The 22818-nt window shown below is 38.1% G+C and overlaps 2 protein-coding genes across 4 annotated transcripts; one reads left to right on the forward strand and one right to left on the reverse strand.

Annotated features, from left to right (window-relative positions):
* Positions 1-6: 6 nt before the first annotated feature.
* Positions 7-6276, reverse strand: LOC113686289 (UBX domain-containing protein 7). The gene is made up of 11 exons (XM_089209444.1): positions 6032-6276; positions 5377-5441; positions 5198-5266; positions 4883-4992; positions 4169-4315; positions 3814-3904; positions 3064-3117; positions 2870-2937; positions 1736-2189; positions 1000-1079; positions 7-641 (listed from the first exon to the last, which is right to left on the reverse strand). Exons 1-11 carry the CDS (start codon positions 6259-6261, stop codon positions 483-485), a joined length of 1527 nt encoding a protein of 508 aa, XP_089065570.1. The 5' UTR covers positions 6262-6276; the 3' UTR covers positions 7-482.
* Positions 6277-6567: 291 nt separating this feature from the next.
* Positions 6568-22611, forward strand: LOC113686278 (uncharacterized). 3 transcript variants are annotated; one of them, XM_089209443.1, is made up of 36 exons: positions 6568-6928; positions 7429-7482; positions 7866-7963; positions 8223-8300; positions 8414-8479; positions 9201-9338; positions 9510-9779; positions 9984-10073; positions 10660-10737; positions 10903-10936; positions 11467-11498; positions 12292-12372; positions 12763-12882; positions 13205-13309; positions 14152-14190; positions 14510-14564; positions 14742-14792; positions 15042-15095; positions 15536-15955; positions 16573-16626; positions 16734-16794; positions 17065-17130; positions 17842-17863; positions 18000-18060; positions 18374-18468; positions 18584-18661; positions 18775-18806; positions 18931-19007; positions 19122-19266; positions 19396-19587; positions 19876-19969; positions 20491-20538; positions 20853-21005; positions 21173-21237; positions 21456-21493; positions 21891-22611. In XM_089209443.1, the coding sequence occupies exons 1-36, from the start codon at positions 6919-6921 to the stop codon at positions 22007-22009; spliced, it is 3273 nt and encodes a 1090-aa protein (XP_089065569.1). In that variant the 5' UTR covers positions 6568-6918; the 3' UTR covers positions 22010-22611. The 3 variants fall into 3 exon arrangements, with proteins under 3 accessions (XP_089065569.1, XP_089065567.1, XP_089065568.1); XM_089209441.1 differs by lacking the exons at positions 20491-20538; positions 21456-21493; positions 21891-22611 and having other exon boundaries at positions 21173-21291; XM_089209442.1 differs by lacking the exons at positions 14742-14792; positions 21456-21493; positions 21891-22611 and having other exon boundaries at positions 21173-21291.
* Positions 22612-22818: the final 207 nt, after the last annotated feature.

Genomic DNA, 22818 nt, shown 5'->3' on the forward strand with positions numbered 1-22818 from the left:
AAGAAGTTGGTAAAGATGAATGCGGGCTTTAATTTGTAGGCCGGTCAAGACAGTTTCATTTGTTAATATAAAAGGTGAAAATATTTGTAAATGAAAACATGGAGATCGAGTTGTGTTCTAATATGAGCGGAAATCATATGTGACGTCGAAAATGAAAAATATTGGTACTAGATAAGGATAAAACAGATGGAGAAACCCTCGAGTACTCGAAGTGTTAAAAAAAAATTGAACTTTTAATTTGGCGACCAAATGTTTCTTAATGATCTACTCTCTTTGTACATCTTAAACTGAAACTCAACACTCGCGCACTCAATTATGTCTCGATACTTGACGTTTACATTTATAAGATAGTCTCATCAAGGCCTGTGTACGTTTAATTTATATTCTTCGGCACTGTTCGTTCTATCTTCGTGGGCCCAATCTGTTGGCGTCTTCACCTCTTCGTATCGCGCTCTTTCTCGGGTGAAGCGTTTTAACACTCGTCATCTCTCTTGAACAAAAACTGTTTCTTGCGGGAATAGTCCCGCAGCTTTAAGAGTCGTCCCGAAATCCAGGCTGGACAATTTCCTCCGTGGAAAGTTGGTGACGAGTTCGTAACGTTCATTGGGGTAACCCTCTTTCTGTACCAACAAGACCAGATCCTGTGAAAAAAATTGCGAAGTTACCTAATCAAGATCATTAATTAAGTCCGTCAGAATAAAACGTACATTAGAGAAACTTTTGCATCGATCTCCATAGGCGATGGTTTACGAAGCGACGAGAGAGAACACGGTTTATCCTACATGCTACACGATGCACTCTGAACGCACACTGGTTTTCCCTTCTTCGAATGCAGTTGTACCCTTCAAAAATTCAAAGATGCGTCTTCAGATTTGAAAAGCGCAGCTTGTAGAAATGCACCGACAAAAATTAGAGTAACCAGTTAAAGTGAAGGGAAAGCATCTACTCTGTGGGTTAATTTTTAACAAGCTTAAAATCTTGTCTTTGCTCAGACCTCACCTTTAAAGATGAATCGGCACTTAGAGAGATGTGGGTGCGAGAGCCATTCGGAAAACGGACCATAATATTACACATAGGTCCTGCAATGAAAAATACAGAACGGAAGTCAGTAAGTGGATGGCGGAATTGTTTAGCAAAGAAAATGCGACGTGAAAAGTAGAAGCAAGAGCGCACGAATGTCCTTGATGAACTACTTTCCACCGCCGATGCATAAGGTGCCTGGATTTTCAGGTTGCGGACAGAATGCAATCAGAACGCGGTTACGACGCGGTGATACTCATAAAGACGCCCCGTAATTGAATTTGCTAAACGTGTTACCAATGAACATGCATCTCCATTTCCATTCCTTCTATGAGATCCTTTCTGAACGTAATCAGGACGCGAAGATAATCTTAAAACGCGCAACTGTCGAAATTGTAATATACGTTAACATTAAACATACATCTGCCATTTACGCTTCTTCCATGAATTCCCTTTCGGAACCCAATCAGGACGCGTTGTTGTCGAATCTTTACGTCAAAACTGAAAAACATTTTTTTCCTACGCATAAATATCTGCAATTTCTTTTCGTTAAGAATTCGTCAAGTCTGAGTTAATGGATAATTAATTAAGTAAACGTGTTGATGACTACAATTAATTTTGCTGTGTTGACTGACCACTAAATTCTCAACACCAACAGGAAAAAAACGTTAGAACATTTGTAAGGAGATTTCAATTCTCTATCAGTGCCCCTTACCAGCCTGCTCTTGTGTTCTCAGGTTGGAAGTGTTGTCTGTTTCCTTCGCTTTAGATTCAGTTTCCCTAACTTCCTCTGATTTCTCCAAATTATTTTGCGCACTTTCTTCAACTCCTGTGCTATTTTTCCTCTTTACTGAGTCATTACTTTTCAAGAGTTCACTTTCCGGCGATTCCTTCCCTTTGATACAAGTTCCTTCGCCATTATTGGAAGGCTCATCAAAGTTTATTCCTCTTTTCACATCTTTTTTATCAACAGTACTTGAATTGTTTACATTCTTTGCTGGTGTTTTGTGTTCCTCGTCAGAATCTGAACCACTAAATTCCAAATCCTCAAAGTCTTCGTCATCATCCTCGCTGTTCTCGTCATTTTTGGTTTCAAATTTGGTGCACTGTAATGATGCCGCTATGGCAGCACGAAGCTGCGAATCTTCAGAGGCATCTACGATTGATTCCTAGAGATACACACAAAAAATTACAAAAAATAGACAGAAGGTTAAAGGCTTGGTTAAGTCCTATGAACCACGTGGCCCACCCTGTTGGAACCTACCTCAGTTTCTTTAGCATGAAGTTACCAGGAGAATTGCTTTTTCTAAATGGTGGTCTCATGGTCAGTGTGCCAGTGAAAAGTGAGGGAAGTCTGGCAAAGTGTCAGAGGTGGGGAAAGCTGCAAAGGACTGTGGGGAGTAGCATTTCTAATAGTTACTTTACATAAGGGAGACTAGGACAAGCTCTGACAGTGTTGCTCAAGGGCTGACTTAATTTTTTATCTGAATGGGATGTTAGTCCATCGTCAGAAATACTCCACTGATATATCAAGTTTCATTAAGAATTTTCCTTATACCCATCCTTACTCCTGGATGGAGAGACACTCTGAGGGTAAGAACACAACACACCAACCTAACCAAGGCTTTAACCCCCCCCCCCCCCCCCAACCTTTTGATCTGCGGTCCAGCTCACTAATTGCTAAGCATTCATTCATTACCTCAGACAAAAAAAAAAACAGAAAACACAAACAAACACAGAAAAACACTAAAAACAACAATAAAAAACAGAATATGGATTAGCATGTAATTAAACTGATAAAAAAAACTTCATCAAGCAAATATCTTTGAATAACACCAAAGTCACTTACACTTCTTCTTTTCTTGGCTGGTGGAGTGTCTCCTTCAAGAGAAGGATGTTGTAAAAGAAATTCTGCCACTAGAGGATATAATTGATGAAAAATTAGTGGAGAGATAAAAAATGGTTGAAAAAAAGTATAGAAAAAGTATAAGAAGAGTTCCTTCCGAGAAATTGAGTAATTATTTTAACTTTAGAAACACATACCACATTCACAAAATGCCTGAGCATCCATGTAACCCCATTCTACCAGTTTCTCCCCTAGAAAGGATTGGTTGAATTAGAAAGTAAACTTTAAAATCTTTTTCTTAAACTCTTTAATTATTGATAAGGTGATTATCCAACCAAGACACGCCAAATTTTGTCACGCTCATGTCGTTTGAAACCATGGTGAAACACTGGAATGGTGCACTGTCCATGAATTTTGTATAAAAACAAACCCTTGAGTTTGATAAAGCATCAAACTCTAGTGAACTCATTTCTTAATTTGAATATTTATAACACATATTTGAATACTTAAAACAGAGACACCAACATGAACAAACAACCTTTACTAACACTCTCTCTCACGAGACATTTTCTAAAGAAGACACCATCGCGTTCACTCACTTACTTAAATTGCCCAAAACATGATAACATGGTTCGCACCCTTTCTAAAAATGCAAATCACCATAACAATACAATTTTTCGCTGACAACATGTGAAAAATTCGTGAATATTTCCATTTTCTTGTATTCCTGAGGCGTGATTGAGGAGCTATTTCAAAAACCAGTGTGAGGGTTTCATCAGAGTTTCCAAACACTTGAAAACAATGAAAGCACTTGGCCTGCAGCCTTGTGCTTCCCTTGGTTTCCTCATGTTTGGAAACCCTGATGAAACCCTTGTACTTGTTTTTTAAAATAGTACGTCAAGAATGAATGATAAGTACAAGTTATCACAAACCAAAGTAAAGCTAACCTGTCCTAGGATCAAGAACAGCTAAAAAGGGATATTTTGTCACATGATAGAACTGGATAAAGCGATCTCCCTCATTACTGTCTCTATACACCTAAGGAAAGAATAGATTTTATTGATTAGTGCATTTTTTTCACCAAATCAATTACTTAACATAGTTTAAATATCAAAGAACACTGATTTAAAACTCCTTGATACATTTTTACTTTAAAACTTGGGCAAAATTTAGGTTTCCCTGTGAAGAATAGCTGTCCATTATGTATTTATTGCAAAAGAGGTAGACCAAAATGAATGGCCAACATTTAAGAGAATTCACTTATAGATGAAAAATAGGTAAATATAACTGAGATTATGTTACCTGCCAAAGAACAAAGCGCTCCTTAATAATATTTCTCACTGCCTCATTACTCCACACGTCCCTGTTTAACTGCTGACATGAAAATTCTCGCACATCCTGGACATTCACTAACAACCACTTACTATGATGCTGGCCATCAACTTTAGCCTATCATTTATATAACAAGAAATGAGCACAACTAAGAAGAAATGAGAAAAGGGGAAATGATACCAACATCTTTCATTTTTCCTTTGTAAAAAAGGATTCATTTTCATTATTATGGTAATGGTTGATAAAACCAGGGTTTTTTCAACCCTTAAACTCCCATGAATGACCAAGATAGAATTTCTCCTCACAATGTCATTACAATATCAAACAGATGAGTGATGAGAATAAAGAAAAATATAAATTAGGGGATTATGAGTTGATCCAATACCAAATTCTCCCAACTAACATTATAAGTATTGTATGGTAGAGAGTAAGGAAAATTACTCATGGGATCTTCGGAGTGTTGAAGAGTTCACTTAAAAGTGAAAATATACAAAATCACCTAAACCCTGAGTCTGATTAACAGCTGAGGACCTTGTGGCAGGTTTTGGATCAGGACAATTATTCATCTTGCACAGAATCTTTCTGTAATAAAGAATAGTTCTTGGAAAAAAAGAAAAATGAAGACAAGAAGAGATTGGAGAAAATGCTGGGCTAACCTGAAAATATTGGAACAAATAAACTTACAGTCTCAAATGTTCCTTTGTGTAGGAGATCAATTGGTGGGCGGAATAAATCATGTAGTGTTTTCTTCTTTCCTGTCATAACAGAGGAAGTGCTAGCACTTTCTTGTTGTCCTACAAGACAATATAAATCCAATATTATAGTTTGTACAAATAAATATAAATATTAATCCAATATTTATTTAAGCTATTAAAAATAAATGAAAACACTACTCCAGTATTTGTGCTATTACAAAAGAACATCAAGGAAAAGTCTGTTGGGGTTTGGTAGAGAAGGTGAAAAATGAAAACCAAGCATTTGTTCTCTCTAGCTGCTTACTTGCTTCAGCTTGAAAATCTCGGAATGCATCAAACACTGATTTAGCTTGTCGTTTTCTGGTTGGATATGCTGAAAACAAATTTGTAAAGAAAAATAAATTAATGACTCATTAAATCAGATAAATAAATAAATTTTGCCATACTCTTGCAACCTTCATGCATTATTTTAAAAAGTCATACCTTGAAATGGTTCCACTAAAATACCATGGGTCTGAGGAATAGGAGCCCGTACATCATCAACATTTCTGATAAAATAATAATAATAATAATAATAATAATAATAATAATAACAATGTTAATCATAGTAAAAAATAAAGAACAAATCTAAATATCTTGAGTTCTAAAAAGGACATTTATAATAATCAAGCACTTATTGACTGTAATTCTAATTTCATGACAAAAACTGGTCCACATGTTTTGAAGCACATCAAAAAACTAATTTATTGGTGCAAACAAAATATTTTGTCATAGATAGGTGTTTAATGACATGAAATTCAATAATAAGACCTCTCATGATCGATCGTTTTAAAGCAAAACGACTTAACGCACTACTCCAACCAAGTAATTTAGTAACACCAATGTGTCGTTGTATTCAGAACAAAACTTAGCAAAAAGAATTGAGATTACTGGGAAATTTTCATTTTACTGAGTAATCCATAATCTGTGAGGCTGCTAAGCTTGTAAGACATCAATTCTAAAAGTCGATTTGACCGTGGGATAATTTTTTTAAGTTCCAGATAATGTCTTGATGAATTCTCACTAGAAACTGCTATGGTACGTAAAGTTAAGGCATCGGAGACAATGTTTGATAAAAATATTTCAAATCACAACTTACTGATGAGAATTACTTGAAGACCCAGCTGCAAAATTTAATCTGGTCGCGGAAGAACTAGCACCCGAGACTCCTGATTCGGGAACCTCGCACGAATCTAAGTGCATTTCGATCGCCATTTCCAAGTTTCCATTACAAGCTTCCAGCATTGATCTTGCAATCTCTTTAGAGGCTCCTGTAACATTGACAAACTGCTCTATGACACTGGAGGTCACTTTCATTCTAGTCGCCATCTTGAACTGTCCACCGAATGATCAGTCGAGCGCGGGAAACTTGTTCCACTGGGGTCTCGTAAAGTCGGAATTGTCCTCACGTTTCTTTATCTATGGTCAAAATTTTCCCCAGAAAATGAACAACTTAGTAATAGGTAAAACGACTAACCTATGCTTCAGCCTTTAATAACACTTTTGAAAAGTTTCAAAGTGTTCTAGGGGGTATTTAGAATTTTTAACGTCACAAATTAAGTGTTATTAAGTATGGCAACCTTTCCCGACCCCCACCCGAAAGAAATTTGTTCTCTGGAGTGTAAAACCGAGGAGGTCTGAGGAGAAAGATTGGCGTCTTTTCACTCTAAGTTGTTTGCAGTTAACCTTTGCATTCTTCCTATGAGAAAACGTCACTGGGAGAGATATTAATTTATCTGAAATTAACCGTGATTGAGCATATATTAGTGGGGAATGTGATCGTATGTATTTATTTCGCTGTCGATCTAAACTTGTGTTTGTTATTAACTTTTTCACGGTTGCCTCGCGGGGAATTTGAAAATATGCCAACCTGTGTTTGGTAGTTTGATGATCAGTCAATATTATGGTCAAAAAATTTCGTGCGTTATGCTTCATGGCTAGAATTTGACGCTATCTGACCAAGATCTTCTGCGATTCCTGTGAAATATGGCGGAAGGTAAGTTAGATGTAACCGATGTTGAACTTGAGTAGTTTTGGAATATTAAGTCAAAAAGCACTGATAAATTTAAATTTGCATCCCAGACACGTACATAGATACAAACTACAGTTATACAGTAATACAGTTGGCTAATTACTCTTCAAAATGTCTGAAGGAAGTCGTTAAGCTAATTGCTTTTTCTTGATCACAAGTGGTATGCTCGTTTTCCCTATAATACTAAGTTTTATTTATTCACAGTCCATAGCAGATTAATATCGATAAAGGATCTTCAGAAGAAGATTCATAAAGTTTGTTGTTGTTTGTGGTGCAATTTTCCTCGAGCTTAAATTAATTTTGGTACTCTGTGTTCCTATAGCTAAAAATTACCGCTACTGCTATGTAAATATTACCATAAATAAATCACTAGTGACTACTTGCGAAATGCCGCACAGGCCTATGCATATCGTCCAGTGGTGTTTTTTTTTTCCCTTTTTAAGAATACATATTTCAATTTGTAGGAATGAATTTTTCGTTTGGAAGGCGACAAGAAAAGATTGACTGGAGGCGACTTGGTGAGAAACAATGAAAAGTGTCTAGATATTTTTTGTTAAAAATGCAAATACTACAATAGTTTGGTGAATAGCTTAATATATGAAGTGTTTGCTGTAATGAATATGTTAATGTTGAGTGTATTTTGGTATTTGAAATATTGTTGTCATTACAAACATGGCACAAAGAGGTGAATTTTGACTAAACTAATTTTGTAACTTACCAGTAACCTGGTATGATTTCAATATATTTTTACAATGTGTAGACTTATATTATAGTCTGAACAGGTAGAATTGTCCTCAGACCCAATTGTTTTAATGTAAGCTTTACACTGTAAAGTGTTTTTGTAGCATAAAGATTGTTCTGAATTCTTATTAGTGGATAATCCTGAAATTTTTTTTTTCAGCGTCTGTGGATGTTGATAGGATTCTGAGGGAGATGGATGTGAAAACATTACAAGATAACATAATGCATATCACATTCAGCAACATTGAGGCAGAGCTGGTGAGTGTATTCAGTAGCAGAAAATTCATAATGCAACCTAATTTAAATTTCTTTAGGACTCTAGAGAATATGGAGTCAGTTTAATATATGTTTAGGTGGCAAAATGGCCATAACCATTGGTGATTGCTTGAGTTGACTGTTTTGTCTATGTATTGTACTAAATATTTCCCCATCTAGCTCCCTTACTCGTCCAAGAAGCACAAAATTTTTCTCAAAAATTGATTTGATAGGGTTTTTTTTCACTCTTTATATCTCATAGGGAATGCAGGCTATTGGTTTTGATCCAAATTACATCAAGTTGTTTCGACTGGCACAGCTTATTATTGAGTACCTTTTGGTGAGTTACATTACAAACTAAGTTTCTTGTTATTAGCCTTCATTTGCTTCATTTGATTCCCTCCCATTGTCTTGGTAACTTGGACCTAAATTTCCAATTTATTTTCATGTTAGCATTCTCAGCAGTTTCTTTCGGCAAATCTTGAAGCAGAGAACAAGACTCTCCAGGAATCTTTAGAGGTAACTAAATTACTCTTAAAAGTGCAATGTTATAGGCTGGTAACATTGAACTCAATTCACACTACATAACTACTGGCTGACTTAAACTGTATACAGGATTCATATTTTGTTCTTGGTTGCTAGTTTAATCTGGAATGTTTTAATCAAGCTCTGTGCAAGATAGCTCTATTTGTTCAGCCATTGCAATAAGCAGGAAACACAGATATTCATACCTTTATCCAATGATTTATTTTTCGAGTCAAAACTTTAATTGTAACACCCTAAATTTCATTTTTTTTACTCAAATTATGACTTCAGGATAGGTTAACCCTCTGACCTCTTAGAGTGACTAACACCTAATTTCTCCTTACAATATGACCCTTAAATCATACATTTAAGTCGCAAGAATAGAGGAAATGATCACCAACTGAAAAAGCTTTTAACTGTTAATCAAACTCTCCTTGTCAGTATCAGAAATTAACAGAGAACAGTAACAACACCCCCCCTAATGACATCAATATATTTTCAAAAAGAAAAAAAGAAAACTATTAACTAAAGCATTTTGTTTCATTTTAATTAACACCAAATTCTCAGAACTAAAATAAGATGAATTTTATGACAGAGAGTATTGAGAATTGATTTTTGGATCTTGGCAGTGAAAGGGTGAAATCAAACCATTGTAAGATGCTAATTTTCAAGAGAGCATTCTGTGATAATTTTGAGCATTTTCTTTCCAATATAGACAACAGAAAGAGTAAAGAAAGACCTAGATGAGAAGAAAGAAGCTTATAAAAAGCTCAAGAAAGAATGCCAGAAACAAAAGCAGTGGATTGCAGAATACCAACTTCTGATCAGGGCTGGAGCAAGTGGTTCTCACAAGGTACAGAAAAAGAAGATGAAGCTTTGATGAAATTTCCCTCATACAAAACTTGCCATGTCTTGTATCCCTCTATAGGTTTTCTTCCACTTTACTATGAAAGTTAATGAAGTGGGCAACATGGATAATAAGTGGGTTTTTAGTAATTGACATGTGTCATTGCTTTTTTTGTAGTGCCCATATTGTGCTAAGTCATTTGTCAGCCATGAGTATGTGATAGCTCATCTCAGTAGACGGCATGGTGAACACACAAGCCAAGTCAATGGGATGGTGATCTCGACAGTGCCACCTGTCAAATCTGTTGGTGCTGTAACCATGGAAACAAAACCTGGCATGACTGAAAAGGAGAAAAATGATTTAGAGGAAGAATTGCAAATGATCAAATTACGGTTGCAAAAGACAGAACGTGAACTGCAAGATGAAAAGAAATTAACACAGTCACAGGTAGGTGTAAAATGCCATAGCAACTGGGTGTCCTGTGCTTTGTTTCCATGAAGCTGTGTCAGTGAGCGTTGTGTTTTTTGTTGATCTTGAATTTTGAAATGGAAATTGTTGAGCTGAGTTTTCTTGCAGTATTGTTGTGATTAGTGCATTCACCAGGTTAAATTTGCTTTGCTTTTCTGTTTGTTTGTTTATTTTTTTTACCAGAGAGATAAACTGACAACAGAAAATCACAATATGGATGAACTGAGAGCAATGTTTGATCAATGGAAAGCTGGAGAGAAGGCTGAACAACAGGTCTGATATTTCCTGTAACCTTGAACTCCTGAGATTTTATTCACAAGTTTCCCCTCCAGTTACTTTATATTTCCTGGTTAGTTTTCTTTCAAGAATTTGATCAAATTGACAACACCCTTCAGTGGATAAAGTTCTCAATTCTCATCACCTGCTGGCTGGTTGACTTATTTAAAGTGTGAGGAGAGGTTATATTTTTATCACTTGAGTTACAGAGGGGTAACATTTTTGAATAATTTATTTGATGCAGTTTGTTTTTTCCTGGTTGATTGGACTAATTTTTCATCTCAACTGTAATCTTCTTACTGAAAGGAAACTATTTTTCACATACATGTTGTACAACATCTACCTCATCTCTTCTGTCTTGGCAGGGGAGGGAGTGGTTCTGAGTGGGAGGGGAGGGGAGGGGAGTGTAGAGAAGAATGGTGGAGGTACTTGGTCAGTAACTAATGATAACAGTTATATATACATTTTTGAATTTATTTAATTACAAAAGAAAAAAAATTAGAAAAAAAATACAGAGTCACAAAAGAGACACTACTTACGTCACAATAGTTGTGCTAACTACTAAAGCATTGTTCTATTGCAGCGTGAAATAGCTGAATTAAAAAGGACTTTTGTGCAGGATATGAACAGCATGAGGGAGGAGAGGGATATGTTTTCAAATGTGAGTCACTAATTGCATGTTTGTGTTCATGTGCTGGGCAAATAAGATAAAAAATATGAACTCAAAATTAATACTCTGCTCTAGAATTTTAGTTTTTGTGGTAACCACATTTTATTGATTGGTTTTAATTTGACCTGTGTTTTTCTTCTGTTTTACATTATACAGAGAGTGACTACATTACAAGAGCAGCTGAATAGCCGTGAGTAGGGGGAAAGTTATTTTTAACTTTGTGAGAAGCTGTATGTTGTTGTTTCTCTATTAGGATAATGTGGAATCTAAACTTGTTTGCAATTATCGTGTGAGATAATAATATACTCGGACCACCACAAAGTGTCCAATTTGTTGATCACAAATGTTATTACAGACAGAAAATTGGATAGCACCAAGTCCTCTAACAAATGATTTGAAATATCCATTGACAAACACAAACAATTAATAGTTAGTGGTTTATGACTTTTATATACAAATTAAAAACATATCGGTTGACTTTTTTCCAGGAAAAAATTAACCTATCAGTCTATTTGACAGCTTGTGCAAATTACAATTACCCCCCTATTACACAGGCATAATGCATTGCATTGCTATTCCACTGTTCAGTTTCAAGCATGTTGTGTACACTGTCTTATCATTGTTGTTATTTAATCCAATTTGGGTATTTTCTTGTAAATTTTAATATTTTATCTATTTGGACCTTGCTAAAGAAATGATCTTGTAAATTCTTCTGTGCAGAAAAGAAGACATCAATGATTGGGTCAATAATAGTAAGTTTTCCATTCTTTACCTAATGAAGGAGTTGGCAATTAAGCCTTTCACTCCCAAGATCTGATTAGTAATTCTCCTTACTATCTGCCATACAATTCTTATGATGTTAGTTCAGAGAATTTGGTATTGGATCAACTAATAATCCCATGATCGATATTCTTCTCTATTCTCATCACCTGCCTGCTTGATATTGTGTTGATTTTGTATGGAGAAATTCTGTCTTGGTCACTTGTGGGAGTGAAAGGGTTAAGCCAATTAAACTGTAGTCAAATGACTTCATTGTGCAAATAAACTGTTTACCCTTTGACCCCTGAGAGTGACTAGCAACCATGAATCAAACATCAAGATCACAAGAATAAGGGAAATGATCACCAACTGAAGAGGCTCTTGATTGTTCGACAAATTCTCCTTGTTAGCATCTTAAGAAATGTATAGAGAACAGTATGGAGAATATACATACTGATGTTATTGTGTTAAGGGTTAATCTGTTCACATGATGCTAACAAATCTGGTTGTCTCTATCATAAAAGGACCCCCCCCCCCCCCCAGCCTCACTTCTGGCAACAGTAAGCACATCATTGAAAACTGAATTATTTTCGACTTTGATAAGGCATTGCTTCTTTAGTACAGTCTCTGCCTTCATGGTATTTCATTCACCTGTACAATTCCTTCTCATAATCAGCATGCCTTCGATTTTTTTCCTCTTCCTCTACAGAAAAATAGTAATATATTTCTACAGATTTCACTTCGGATCCATATTTACCAGCTTATGTGCATTTTTTCTTGTATAAGGATGAAGATGAAACTGATTCTCCAGCAAAGGCTAACAGAAGTGAAATGTCACAACAGTTTATGGCACAATTGGAGGATAAGGTCAGTGTAAGGGATCGTTATTTTTGGCTGGAATGATTGTGAGTTTTGACTTATGATTGGCTTTCTGGACCCTAGATTGGGAGGTCTGTGAGCAAGTTTAACCTGGGTGCACTGTGTTCACAGTGTTCTGTGAGGAAACACTTGACTTCCACAGTTCCCCTCTTCACCTACAACCATTATCATCAGAGAAGTGCTGGAGTGTGGATTTTTATCAAAAATTTAGTTTTTGGGGTATGAGCCACACACCCAGTGGTTCCTTCAAAATCTGGGACAAGCTCTGGTGGGTTGCGCCACAGGGTTCTTAACTAGGATTCACTCAAGATTAACTCACTGGAAATAATCAAGTCTAACTTATATACTGTAACACCATTTTTGGAATTTCCTTTTCAGGTTATCCAGATGCAGACAGAAACACAACAGAATTTGCAGAAAGAAATGCAAAAAATGCACCAGAAATTTAAGGCCCGGGAAGATAAATCCAAGAAAGAACACAGGGAAGAAATGGGACAGGTAATACAAGACTGGGCATGGTTGCCAACTTTTGCCTTTGATATGGCAGTTTAAAGGTGTTTGTTTGGTTGGGGTTCCTGTGTTGTATATCGAATCAAGACTTGTGATGCCTTGCTACACTTCCCCTGGTTAGAAGAATGTGGTGGGAAGGGGAAAGGGGAGGGGAGGGGAGGGTAGTTCACCCCTGCAGAAAGAGTAAAAGGGATCTGGTAAACTGTGAAGACAACATGGCAGCAGTGTTTGACAAACCATTAAATTGAAACAAAATTTCAATACTGCAATGTTTATTATGACATTTCAACATGTCTGCCTGTACCTTTAGTTTCAGGAAATGATGGGCCAGTATGAAGAAAATCTACAGAATGAAAGAATAGAGAAGAAACGGATGTCAGAAGACTATGAGAACAAAATAGGGGGATTACAAAGGGTGAGAAACTTACTTGGCTGGTTCATGTATATAGCTTCTCTTTGTCTAACATTTGGAAATATGATCTGACTTTTTTAAGGTTGCAGTTTTCAAGTTATTTATTTTCAGCCTCTTTTAATCTTGTCCATCTTCAGCTATCCCTGTTCCTTTTCGGTTGTAACTTTCCCTTTTTGGTTTGTTTGTTTGTTTGTTTGTTTTGTTTGTTTGTTTTGTTTGTTTGTTTTGTTTGTTTGTTTGTTTTGTTTGTTTTTTTTATCTTAGCAAACCAATATTTTTTAGGGGCAAAGTTTCTAAAGAAACAGTTGTTCTGGGATGGTGGGGGAGTATAACAAGGTAATTTGTGTCATCAACTGAGTTGATAATGTTAGAAAGAGTCAAAGAGTTTGTAAGCTGACGTTTCAAGTGTTAACCCTTTGTCAGAACAAATGATGAAGGGAAAACGCTACAATATCATATTTTATAGTCTCCCTTTGAGTTGAAGATAGTTTTGCATGCCAAAAAGAATGACACAAAATATTGTAAGAACTCTCCCTTAACCTCCTAACCCCCAGGATCTAATTTGCAGATTTTTTCCTCTCTCTTATTATGGCTGTACATTTTATTAAGAATAGTTCAGATACTTTTGATTTTATCAGGCTGTTACCCTGTTGCTGATAAGTTTATAATCCTCATCACTAGTTTGTTAGACAATGTCTTGATAACACATGGAGAAGATCCATGATAATCAATTCTAGTTGTTGATTGAGATGGACAGTGCATCCGCCCGTGATCAATTGATGACTGTGCGTGGTAGAATTTATTGGTGATAATCTTTGAAAATGTTTTAAAAACATCTTTTCCAGCAAGTTCAAGAGCTAAGAAATGCACTGGATGCACAAAAGGTGAGCTGTTTAGGACTAATGTAAACAAACGTTAAAACAAATATTCCCAATTAGTTTAAAATGACAACTGACAGGAGGCAGAAGAGTTCGCTGTTCACAGCATGCAGCTAAGGAACTTGAACTTGCGGTAATTGGTAACAAATCCAATGACACACAGGGTAGAAGATTTGAATTCGAGACGCCCGAATCACTCATCCAAACTACCTACGTTATTTTTGCAACAAGTTTCTCCAACATAAAGGGGGGCTCTTTGAGCTACCTTTATTTTAAAATGCAGAATTATTATAATTAAATTTTGTTTTATATTTTCTCACTTCAGGTGGAGACAGAGAAAGTCCAGTATTCTTTCAAAACCCAACCGCCACCATTACTTGGTACGTTCCCACATTTTTATCCAGTCAAACAAACTCAAAAATTGTATTAATTATTTTGTTATCCAGAATACTGTTTGATTTGTAAACTGGTCGGTGCAGTGGTTTACGTCACAGGCTAGTGTTTCTCCGTGAGCATAAAAAACTGATATGTGAATTCTGATACTTTTTCATCCACAGCTTCTACTCCTCCTGTGCCCGCTCCAAGACACATCGAGAAACCTGTGCAAGGTCCGTTATCTTAGTTCTACAGAGAATAATCAAAGATGGCGCCCCCTAGTGGGGCTTTCAGGGGGGAGGTGGGGGGGACTCCCTTCCCCTTGCACATAATGTCCCGAAGAGAGAGGTTTCACCCGAAAGTTGTAAATTTCGTATTTCTGCTCATCTAGCTAGTTGGGCTAGGGTTCAAACCCTCACCTCCCGATTTGGAGTTCAGAGCGTCTGACATTTTGACTGTCTGTTATTGTGTTATTTCAACAGCTGAACCACCCGAAAGAGAGCGTGCCACTTCTCCCGACAAAAGTATTAAGACAGGTACTGAACAGCATTTGAACGTTTGGTCATCCTTGCATAATCGAAGGTTTTTCAAAATCACGAAATTATAGTATCATATACATTGTGGCTTCGTGTGGCAGGATATTAGTTTTTCCTTTGGAAGCTTTATCAGCTTTCCTTTAAGAACTGTTAACGTTTGGTAAATCGTAAGACTTGAAATAAGATTATCTTGTAGTGAAAGAGTTCATCGGTAGAAATCTCGGTTTGAGTCTTTGGTCCAGCCAGCCCTGCCGAACTCGGAAAAAAGTGTTTCTAATAGATAAATGCTCCACCAATCGTGTTGCTTGTTATAGTGTAACAGTTAAGATAAACTGATCTTTCAATTTCTGCCGCAACGTTTGCCTAAAATTTTTCGACAGAAAAGAAATTTTATAGAAATATAAAGAGACTAACATATTTTTGTGCTACTAATTCTTTAGGAGCAGAATCAATCACGCTCTACGTGGCGACTAACCAAAAAAAGAGCGGCCAATATCGCTTATGGCGCCAAACAGCCGACGGATCTAACGAATGGTCCAACAAGTACGCTCTTTCCGCCTTTATAAAACCCACAGGAAATTTCACTTACCCGGTGTACGTGTTTGCCGCAGGGGGGTCCCCTCACTGGCGGCAGTATGTATCGGATAAATCGTCACCTCCCAGCCCAGAGTATCGCCTGGATTACATGTTCTATTGTTCTCAGACATTCCTCCCAGGTACTCTGCAGTATCATGTGTTGGAGGCCGGAAGTGTCCCCGTGATAAGATCGTATGTGTCTCGGACCAACAGTGTCCCGGGATGGAGACATAACGGATTGTCATTTTATGCACCAAAATCAACTCTGGTCAGTGACAAAACGCGTGAGTATTGGGAACTGCTGAAACATAGTTAAATGGAAGCAGCTCGAGGTAATTAGGCGCCACTCTAGCGACAAATCGAATGCAAAAGTAGAACAAATTGCGTCTTAGTCACTTCGGGTAGTCTGGACATTTCTTTTACTTCGAGTGTACTCAATAGTGCGCTTTTCGATAGAGCGTCTGGAAAGCGAAACAAAGGTTTTCACACCGGCTAATCAAAAGATAGGAAAGTAGGGCAAGTTGCTAATGAGGTTTCAAAGAAGGAACAAGTAAGCGGTCCAAGCGCGGGAAAACGCGGACTAAGTCAAAAGAGTCACTGTTGTCAGAATCACATCAGCCAATCAGAACAAAGGAAAATATCGCAAGGAGCCAATGAGAATTCAGTCCAGAAACAGATAAGCGGTCCATGGGCGGGAAAACGCGGTTGACCAAGTCGTGGTAGAGTCAAGTTTAATTTGATTTGTTAATTTAACGTTATTTTTATGCATATCTCAAGGGTATGTAGATTCATGTATTCCAAGATGTCTCAGAAAAAAGAAAACATCTTAATTTCTGCTTGATTTACATGGAAACAGTAACTGCAATGAGCATGTTAAAAAATGGGTTCCCTCTATTTTCAGTGACAAGTATTTCTGCATCGTTTGAATCTACTTTGACGGAGGACAAAGAGCAAGGTTTGTTTTTTCTCAATGCCTTAAATATATTCATGGAAGTCAAACGAAGGAACTGAACGTACTACGCCGTCATCCCTTTTTGAACCTGAATTCACTGTCTATTGCAGACTTTGAACCAAGTGAATCTGAATCGGAAGAAGAGTCTCCAGCCCCTGTAGTACCAAAAGTGTAAGTATGAATAATCTAGACTTGAAAACCTGTGAAAGGTATGAACCACTACGCACTGTATAGTAAACAGTGCACATGAATGTATTGTTCAGTAGCTTTTATATGAAGCGTCACAGTCTTGCTTTCATCCGCTGATCTAAAAGTTAGAGCCAACCAGCAATTTCATCCACTGCATTTTTTAATTTGAACTGTAAACTCTACGATAAATTCACCTTCAAAATTAGCTTAGAGGGTTGTTCTCAATGCATTTGATGCCTTTATTTTCCCAAGTGAAGTTGAAGATGTTGATGCAAATGACAGCACGGGAAGTTATGATGACGTCAGAGAGATCACTTCGTAAGTTTCCTGCTCTGGCTTTTTAGTACTTTTGTTAGCTCATCATTTGAAGTATGGTGCGTGTCCATGCTGGAATACCGCGCTTTTTGACCGAGTGTCGTAAAACCAAAACCAAAGTAACCACAACGGCCAATTAGAACAAAGGAAAATACCTTTAGGAGCCAATGGGAACTCATAGTAGAACCGACCAAACTTCCTAAAGCGCGGGAAATCACAGGCGACACAGACGACCGTTGGTGTTAGTTTTGCATCTGATTGGTCGAAAGGGTGGCATGAGTTTTCTGAACCAATCACAGAGCGAAGGAAAGCAAAAGTAATGCAGTCTCTGATCATTTTTGACACTCAATTACAAATTGCTCTCTTTCATTTTCTTGTCCGCGTCTTTAAGAAACGCAGAGAAGACTGATGATTTAACCGATCACAGCGAGGGTTTTGTACTTCATCAAATCAGTTTCAAATTTCGTTCTGCACAAAATGCTACAAGAAGTTTGAAATACACTTCCCTTTCTTGTATAGTGCCTTTTATGTTTTAATCTCCTATTTTATGTGTAAGTGACGTGTACACCGATTCAACTGTACTTTCAACAGTAGTGGAAGCTATGAAATGACCCTACAATTTTTTTTTGTACGATCCATCAACTTTTGAGTTTCTTCAAAAGATATCTTTGTTAACGAAAGCCAAATTTTGACAAACATCTTTTTTTTCCTCAGAGGCCTTTCCAGTTCTGAGTGGGTAAGTTTTTTTTTGGTTTTTTGTGCAGCCTTATTTGTTTATTGAATTTGAAACTTAGTAGGACTGATTCTTATAACAGAGTAACATAAACATTTATTTTGTTTGTTTGTTTGTTTGTTTGTGTACTTTTTTATAGGGTACTACCACTTTAGAAACAGGCGAGTTCCATCCAATTCCTCATAATCGGCTGATAACAAGTAAGAAGTTCTTGTATTCTTTCGGTCAGCGGTGCACTAACTATGCAAATATCACGCGCTTAATTATGTAATTTACGTAAATTAAACGTTATTTAACTTGCTTCTACATTTTCATGATTAAGTCGATCGCTATTTGTTGTTTTCCAAATTCGTCTCAACCAATCAACTTAGAGGTGGCTTTGCAGTTTTTACAGTTTTAAAGCCAACAGGAAAATGATCAGAAATTTGAGTAAACAGTGTTTTTGTAGTAAGCGCAACTGGTCGACTTCTGACATGTCGACAGTCATTTTTTGTATTTTTCTTACTTTTCCAGCTCGATTTAATCACAAATTCGATGAAGTACAGGCGGGAAGACAAGAAATTGCTCAGATATTGGACCAAAAACTTTCTAAGCAAGGCCTGTCTTCGGTAAGTAAAATTTGTTTTAGTGTTCAAGTCTTCGACATTGCAAACGAAATTGAGGATTGCTTTTATATTGGGCGAAGGACTGATTTTAAAAACATGTGTTTGTTTCTTATTAAAGGAAAATCCAAGACTGTCTTCACAGAAAATGGAAGCCAAGATGGCGGCACTGAGAACAGAGAGGCAAGCTAGGAGTAAGGTGAGTAGCATTGGTTACAGTGTAGACCATTAATTTTTGTTTTCTTCAAGGCCTTGTTTTCTCTCCCTAAGTTTTTCACAGATTTCATGTTGTGTCCATTATCTTTCTTCCAGAAAATTAAGAACTTCACCGCAGTTAGACAAAGGTAAGGGAAAACTTTTCGCCCTTTTTGTTGTTATAGTGTTTAATGGAGACCCTATGCAAGCTGCTAAATTGAATCGTCTTGTGTACGTATTGCGGGCCTAGTTTTCACACTTTGATTTCTTTAGGTGTGTGGAAATGTTGGAAGAAATCGTAAAGAAGACCTACCGCAGTGGAACTTCCACAGGGAAACCAGGCTCATCAGGTTTGAGTGAAATTTTAAACTCGTTATGACTTCCACAATAAACCAACAGAACCCCCAACAATGCTGGATAATATTTGGCAAGACATGAATAGTCTCGTGTAATTTTCGTTGTAGTTCCTGCGGGTCCAGGTTCCGATTACCGTTCCCACAAGGATAAACCTCCAACATTCAAGTCCACTGCAACTGCTGTCCGTACTTCCACTTCACTGCAGCAAGGCCGGAAGTCGCCAGCTATGAGAGGAACCTTGGTATCTACTGGGTAAGATTTGAGCAAGCACAGCTGGTGACGCCCTTAACAATGCGTCTGTTGCCTTGGTTCCTCTGATGGACAGCTACTCTTTAAAAAATTCCTGTCAGAATTAGAATTGCTTCTTTCTGTTTTTGCCAGATCAACCAGCGGAGGTGACATGACAGTTAGCGTTACTTCCGTCACGGACCGCTCTTTCTCTGGCACTTCCGTCGTGACAGAGCGGACACTGAGCGAGTCTGAAGAGGAAGTGAGCGTGACTGAAGGATCACAAGAGGAAGAAGAGGAAGATCAAGAAGAAGACGAAGAGGAGTCCAATTGGGACTCAGAGGAGTGAGTACAATAAGAACTTGACCGCAACGTAGCTTGTTCGTTTTACTCCTGAGGGCCCAAATTTTAACGTTTCTTCCTTCATAAAAACAGCTCACCTTAAGTTGACTCACGTCTTATTTCCCTAATTTACATTTCACTTCAGAAACGATTCGTTCAGAGGGAGGGAAGGAGCTGGAACAATTCCAAAGATTTTTTGTCGAAATGTGGTGTTAGGCTTCCAAGTAATGATGCATGCTATTGTTGACTTATTGGGGATTTTTGTTTTTTCATTGTTTGCGTTCGTTATAGAGAAGCCGTTAAACCACCCACTCAGCCTACACACAAAGTGGCAGTTCACATTCCCTCGCAACAGGACGAAGAATCGGATTCAGATATTGAAGAGGTACGCCAGGTATTGAAAAAAAATTAGCGAGTGCAGTGGTGGTGTAGTGTACAACTTGCACTGTGATGTGTAAGGGATTAGATTGATAGAAAAAGACTTGCAGAGGACGAGAACGTGCAATGATGGAGATGCGTGAGAGGTGAACAAAGGAAAACGCGCGTTGAAGACGATACGTGGGTGAGAGAACACATGTAGAATACACGCGAGGGAGCAGACCTGCGAGTTTGAGGACGAGGTGATAAGTATGGGAAGCACGCGTGTGAGTTCTGAGTGCGCGAGGGAAGATGAGGGTAGAACACGCCCTAGAAAAAATGACGATTGGGGCGGAAAATATTTCTGCGGTGGTGCATTCCAGCCTAATCTGGTGTCTGTTGTTATGGCTGCAGCCTAACCTGCTAATTATCTTATGCTATATAATATATTTAAAAAATGTTTATGCTATGTTACATCTCAGCTTCACGTGGCGTCTGTTTACATGGCTGCAGCCTAACCTGCTAATTCTTTTGTGCTTTATAATATAGTTAGCTCCGGTTAAAACCATTCCTAGGGCTGCTCCGCGAGGTGAAAAGGTGAGTTTTATTCTTTCAAGCTTACTGTTCATTCCGTTTGACGGTGTTGTTTACAGGGATGTTTGAATGATGACCCGAGATCTTCCAGGTGCCAAAGTCCTTGTCCCCTCAGGGTCATTGATCGCACAAGTTTCACCGCCATGTGAAGTCGCAAACTCAAGTTAACGGCCTTATGTACCACTTAGCGCGAAGGAGACAGCTGAGGGCGAAGGGCTCCACTTCTTGCTGAGATCAATGTGTTTTGCCCAGGTCAATAACCCCTTTATCCTCACAGTGCTTCAAACCAATCTTCATTGTTTTTGTCTTTTTTTAAGGTTCGTGAATTGACCGAAACTCTTGAGCGTAGCTTGAACTTCGGATCTGCTGTTAAGAAACCCGCTGGCGGAGTCTCTCTTCACTTCCAGGGGAATGGTAACGATAACAGTGAGCCTCCGCGCGCTACAGCTCAGCAGTCATCGGGACGAAAGGTAAAGAGTATGCGCTCGTGGGAAAACTCTCCCTTCATGCTTTATAGCACGAATGTTGTCGTCCTTTTGATGAGGATTTCTTGTTAAGTTGTGATATGTTGAGTCCATCCTGTGGTGTTTTCACACCTCCAGAATTTGATGTCTTTTTTATGTGATTTATCTCGTAGAATGACGATGATTTCGACAGCGATTTATCTATATCCTCTTTGGAAGAAAAGACACCCGGTAGAGGGTAAGAATTTTATAACCTTTCTTACCAATTGATTGATTTATCGTGCTTCAGTTTGTCGGGGGGGAGGGGAGGGGAGGGTTAATTTCCTGCGAGGCGCGCGCGAGAGAAAAATCTTCATGGGTGTCGTTTTTCTTTGTGCGCGCTCCTAAAGCATCATGCAATACTCTTACTCCAATGCTTGCCACGCACCTTAGCTATCATTTGTTTTTAATTAACAGGACATTTGATTATGGAAGGAGGAATCTGCAGCCTCCAGGTGAGTTGATGCCTTTTTTTTTTACCCTTTCCGGCCTAAGGTTTCACCTCTGTTCTGTAGAATGAACTGCTACCCGTTAGGTGTCAAGGTGTCTGACCTAACTGCTAACCGTTATGTCATGATTTCTTCAGGGCCAGGTTGTTCAAAAATAAGGATTAGGCTAACCTGAGTTTAGTAGAGAGGGTCGAGATAGTTTTACGGCTTTTCAGAGGAGTTTGGCAACGTAAGGTATAATTCCACGAGACGTTTGACTTCATATAAGTTTTAGGAGATAGACGACAACGTCAGCCTTTAAATCCTGGACCAGCGCTGAACGCTAAGAGTAGTGCCGCTTAGTCCGCCTCTTTCGCAACCAAAATGCTTAGGAGAGACTGCAAGAGCTTTGCTTTTTTTGCAGGTGGGTCCCAATCCACTGGCCGACAAAGTCCTGTGTTGGAGTTCAGAAGACCTCAGCCCCAGTCCACACGCATACAGGCATTTACGCATGACGACTTCTCCGATATAGAAGACGACTGAAGCGCGCTCGATAAGTCTTGCGAAATGTCAAGTGTAAATTATGTGACGTTAAGCTCATAAGCTCTGACGAAACCATGAGAGACTTGACATATGATGATCGTGAACTAATATAAAAACACTTTTCTACAGAAAAAATCTAACCAAGTATTTATCTTTCTCCAGAAAATAATTTTGTATTGAAGCCTTTCCTGAAAAGTATCATAAAGTTGCATTTGGGTTACAGAGGAATTTTCTACATTTGTTGGGTATAATAAAGTTCTCCTGGACTGTTTAAATTGAATTGGCCAAACAAAGAAGCTTTCTCTTTGATTGGATGGTTGTCTCACACTCCCATGACGTCACTCCAAAGGGAATATTTGTCAATTGTTATGAGCCAATCAGATGATTACACGTGACTAATAAGTTGTTCAGTTGACTGCGTTTGTGGGTCGATCAGAAGAGAGACCCTGGGGATAGGGGTTTTTCTTAGCAACTGTCAAGAAAATTTGAAAGGGTGGGGGAGGTGTGTTTTTTTTTTTGGTCACACCCTGTTCCCTTTTCAATGTATTTTGTATGATTGTGGTGATTAGCGTCTAAAGTGCCATTTAAATATATTTTACCATCTCTGATCTTGTGCTGCCATACTTCATGCAGCTGTCTCGAGAAGAACATACCAGCTTTTAACTTTAGAAATTCTCAATCTCGTTCCCCGAGTCTCCGTTACCCTTTATCAGCGGCACGAACGCGTAAGGATCTCTCTTTCCTAACCGCTGATCAAGTTAACGAGGACTCCGTGAACGAGATTGAGAACGTCTAAACCTGGTATGAGA

Source organism: Pocillopora damicornis, chromosome 6 (assembly GCF_964200805.1).
Source record: "Pocillopora damicornis chromosome 6, jaPocDami1.2, whole genome shotgun sequence".
NCBI classification, from domain to species: Eukaryota; Metazoa; Cnidaria; class Anthozoa; order Scleractinia; family Pocilloporidae; genus Pocillopora; species Pocillopora damicornis.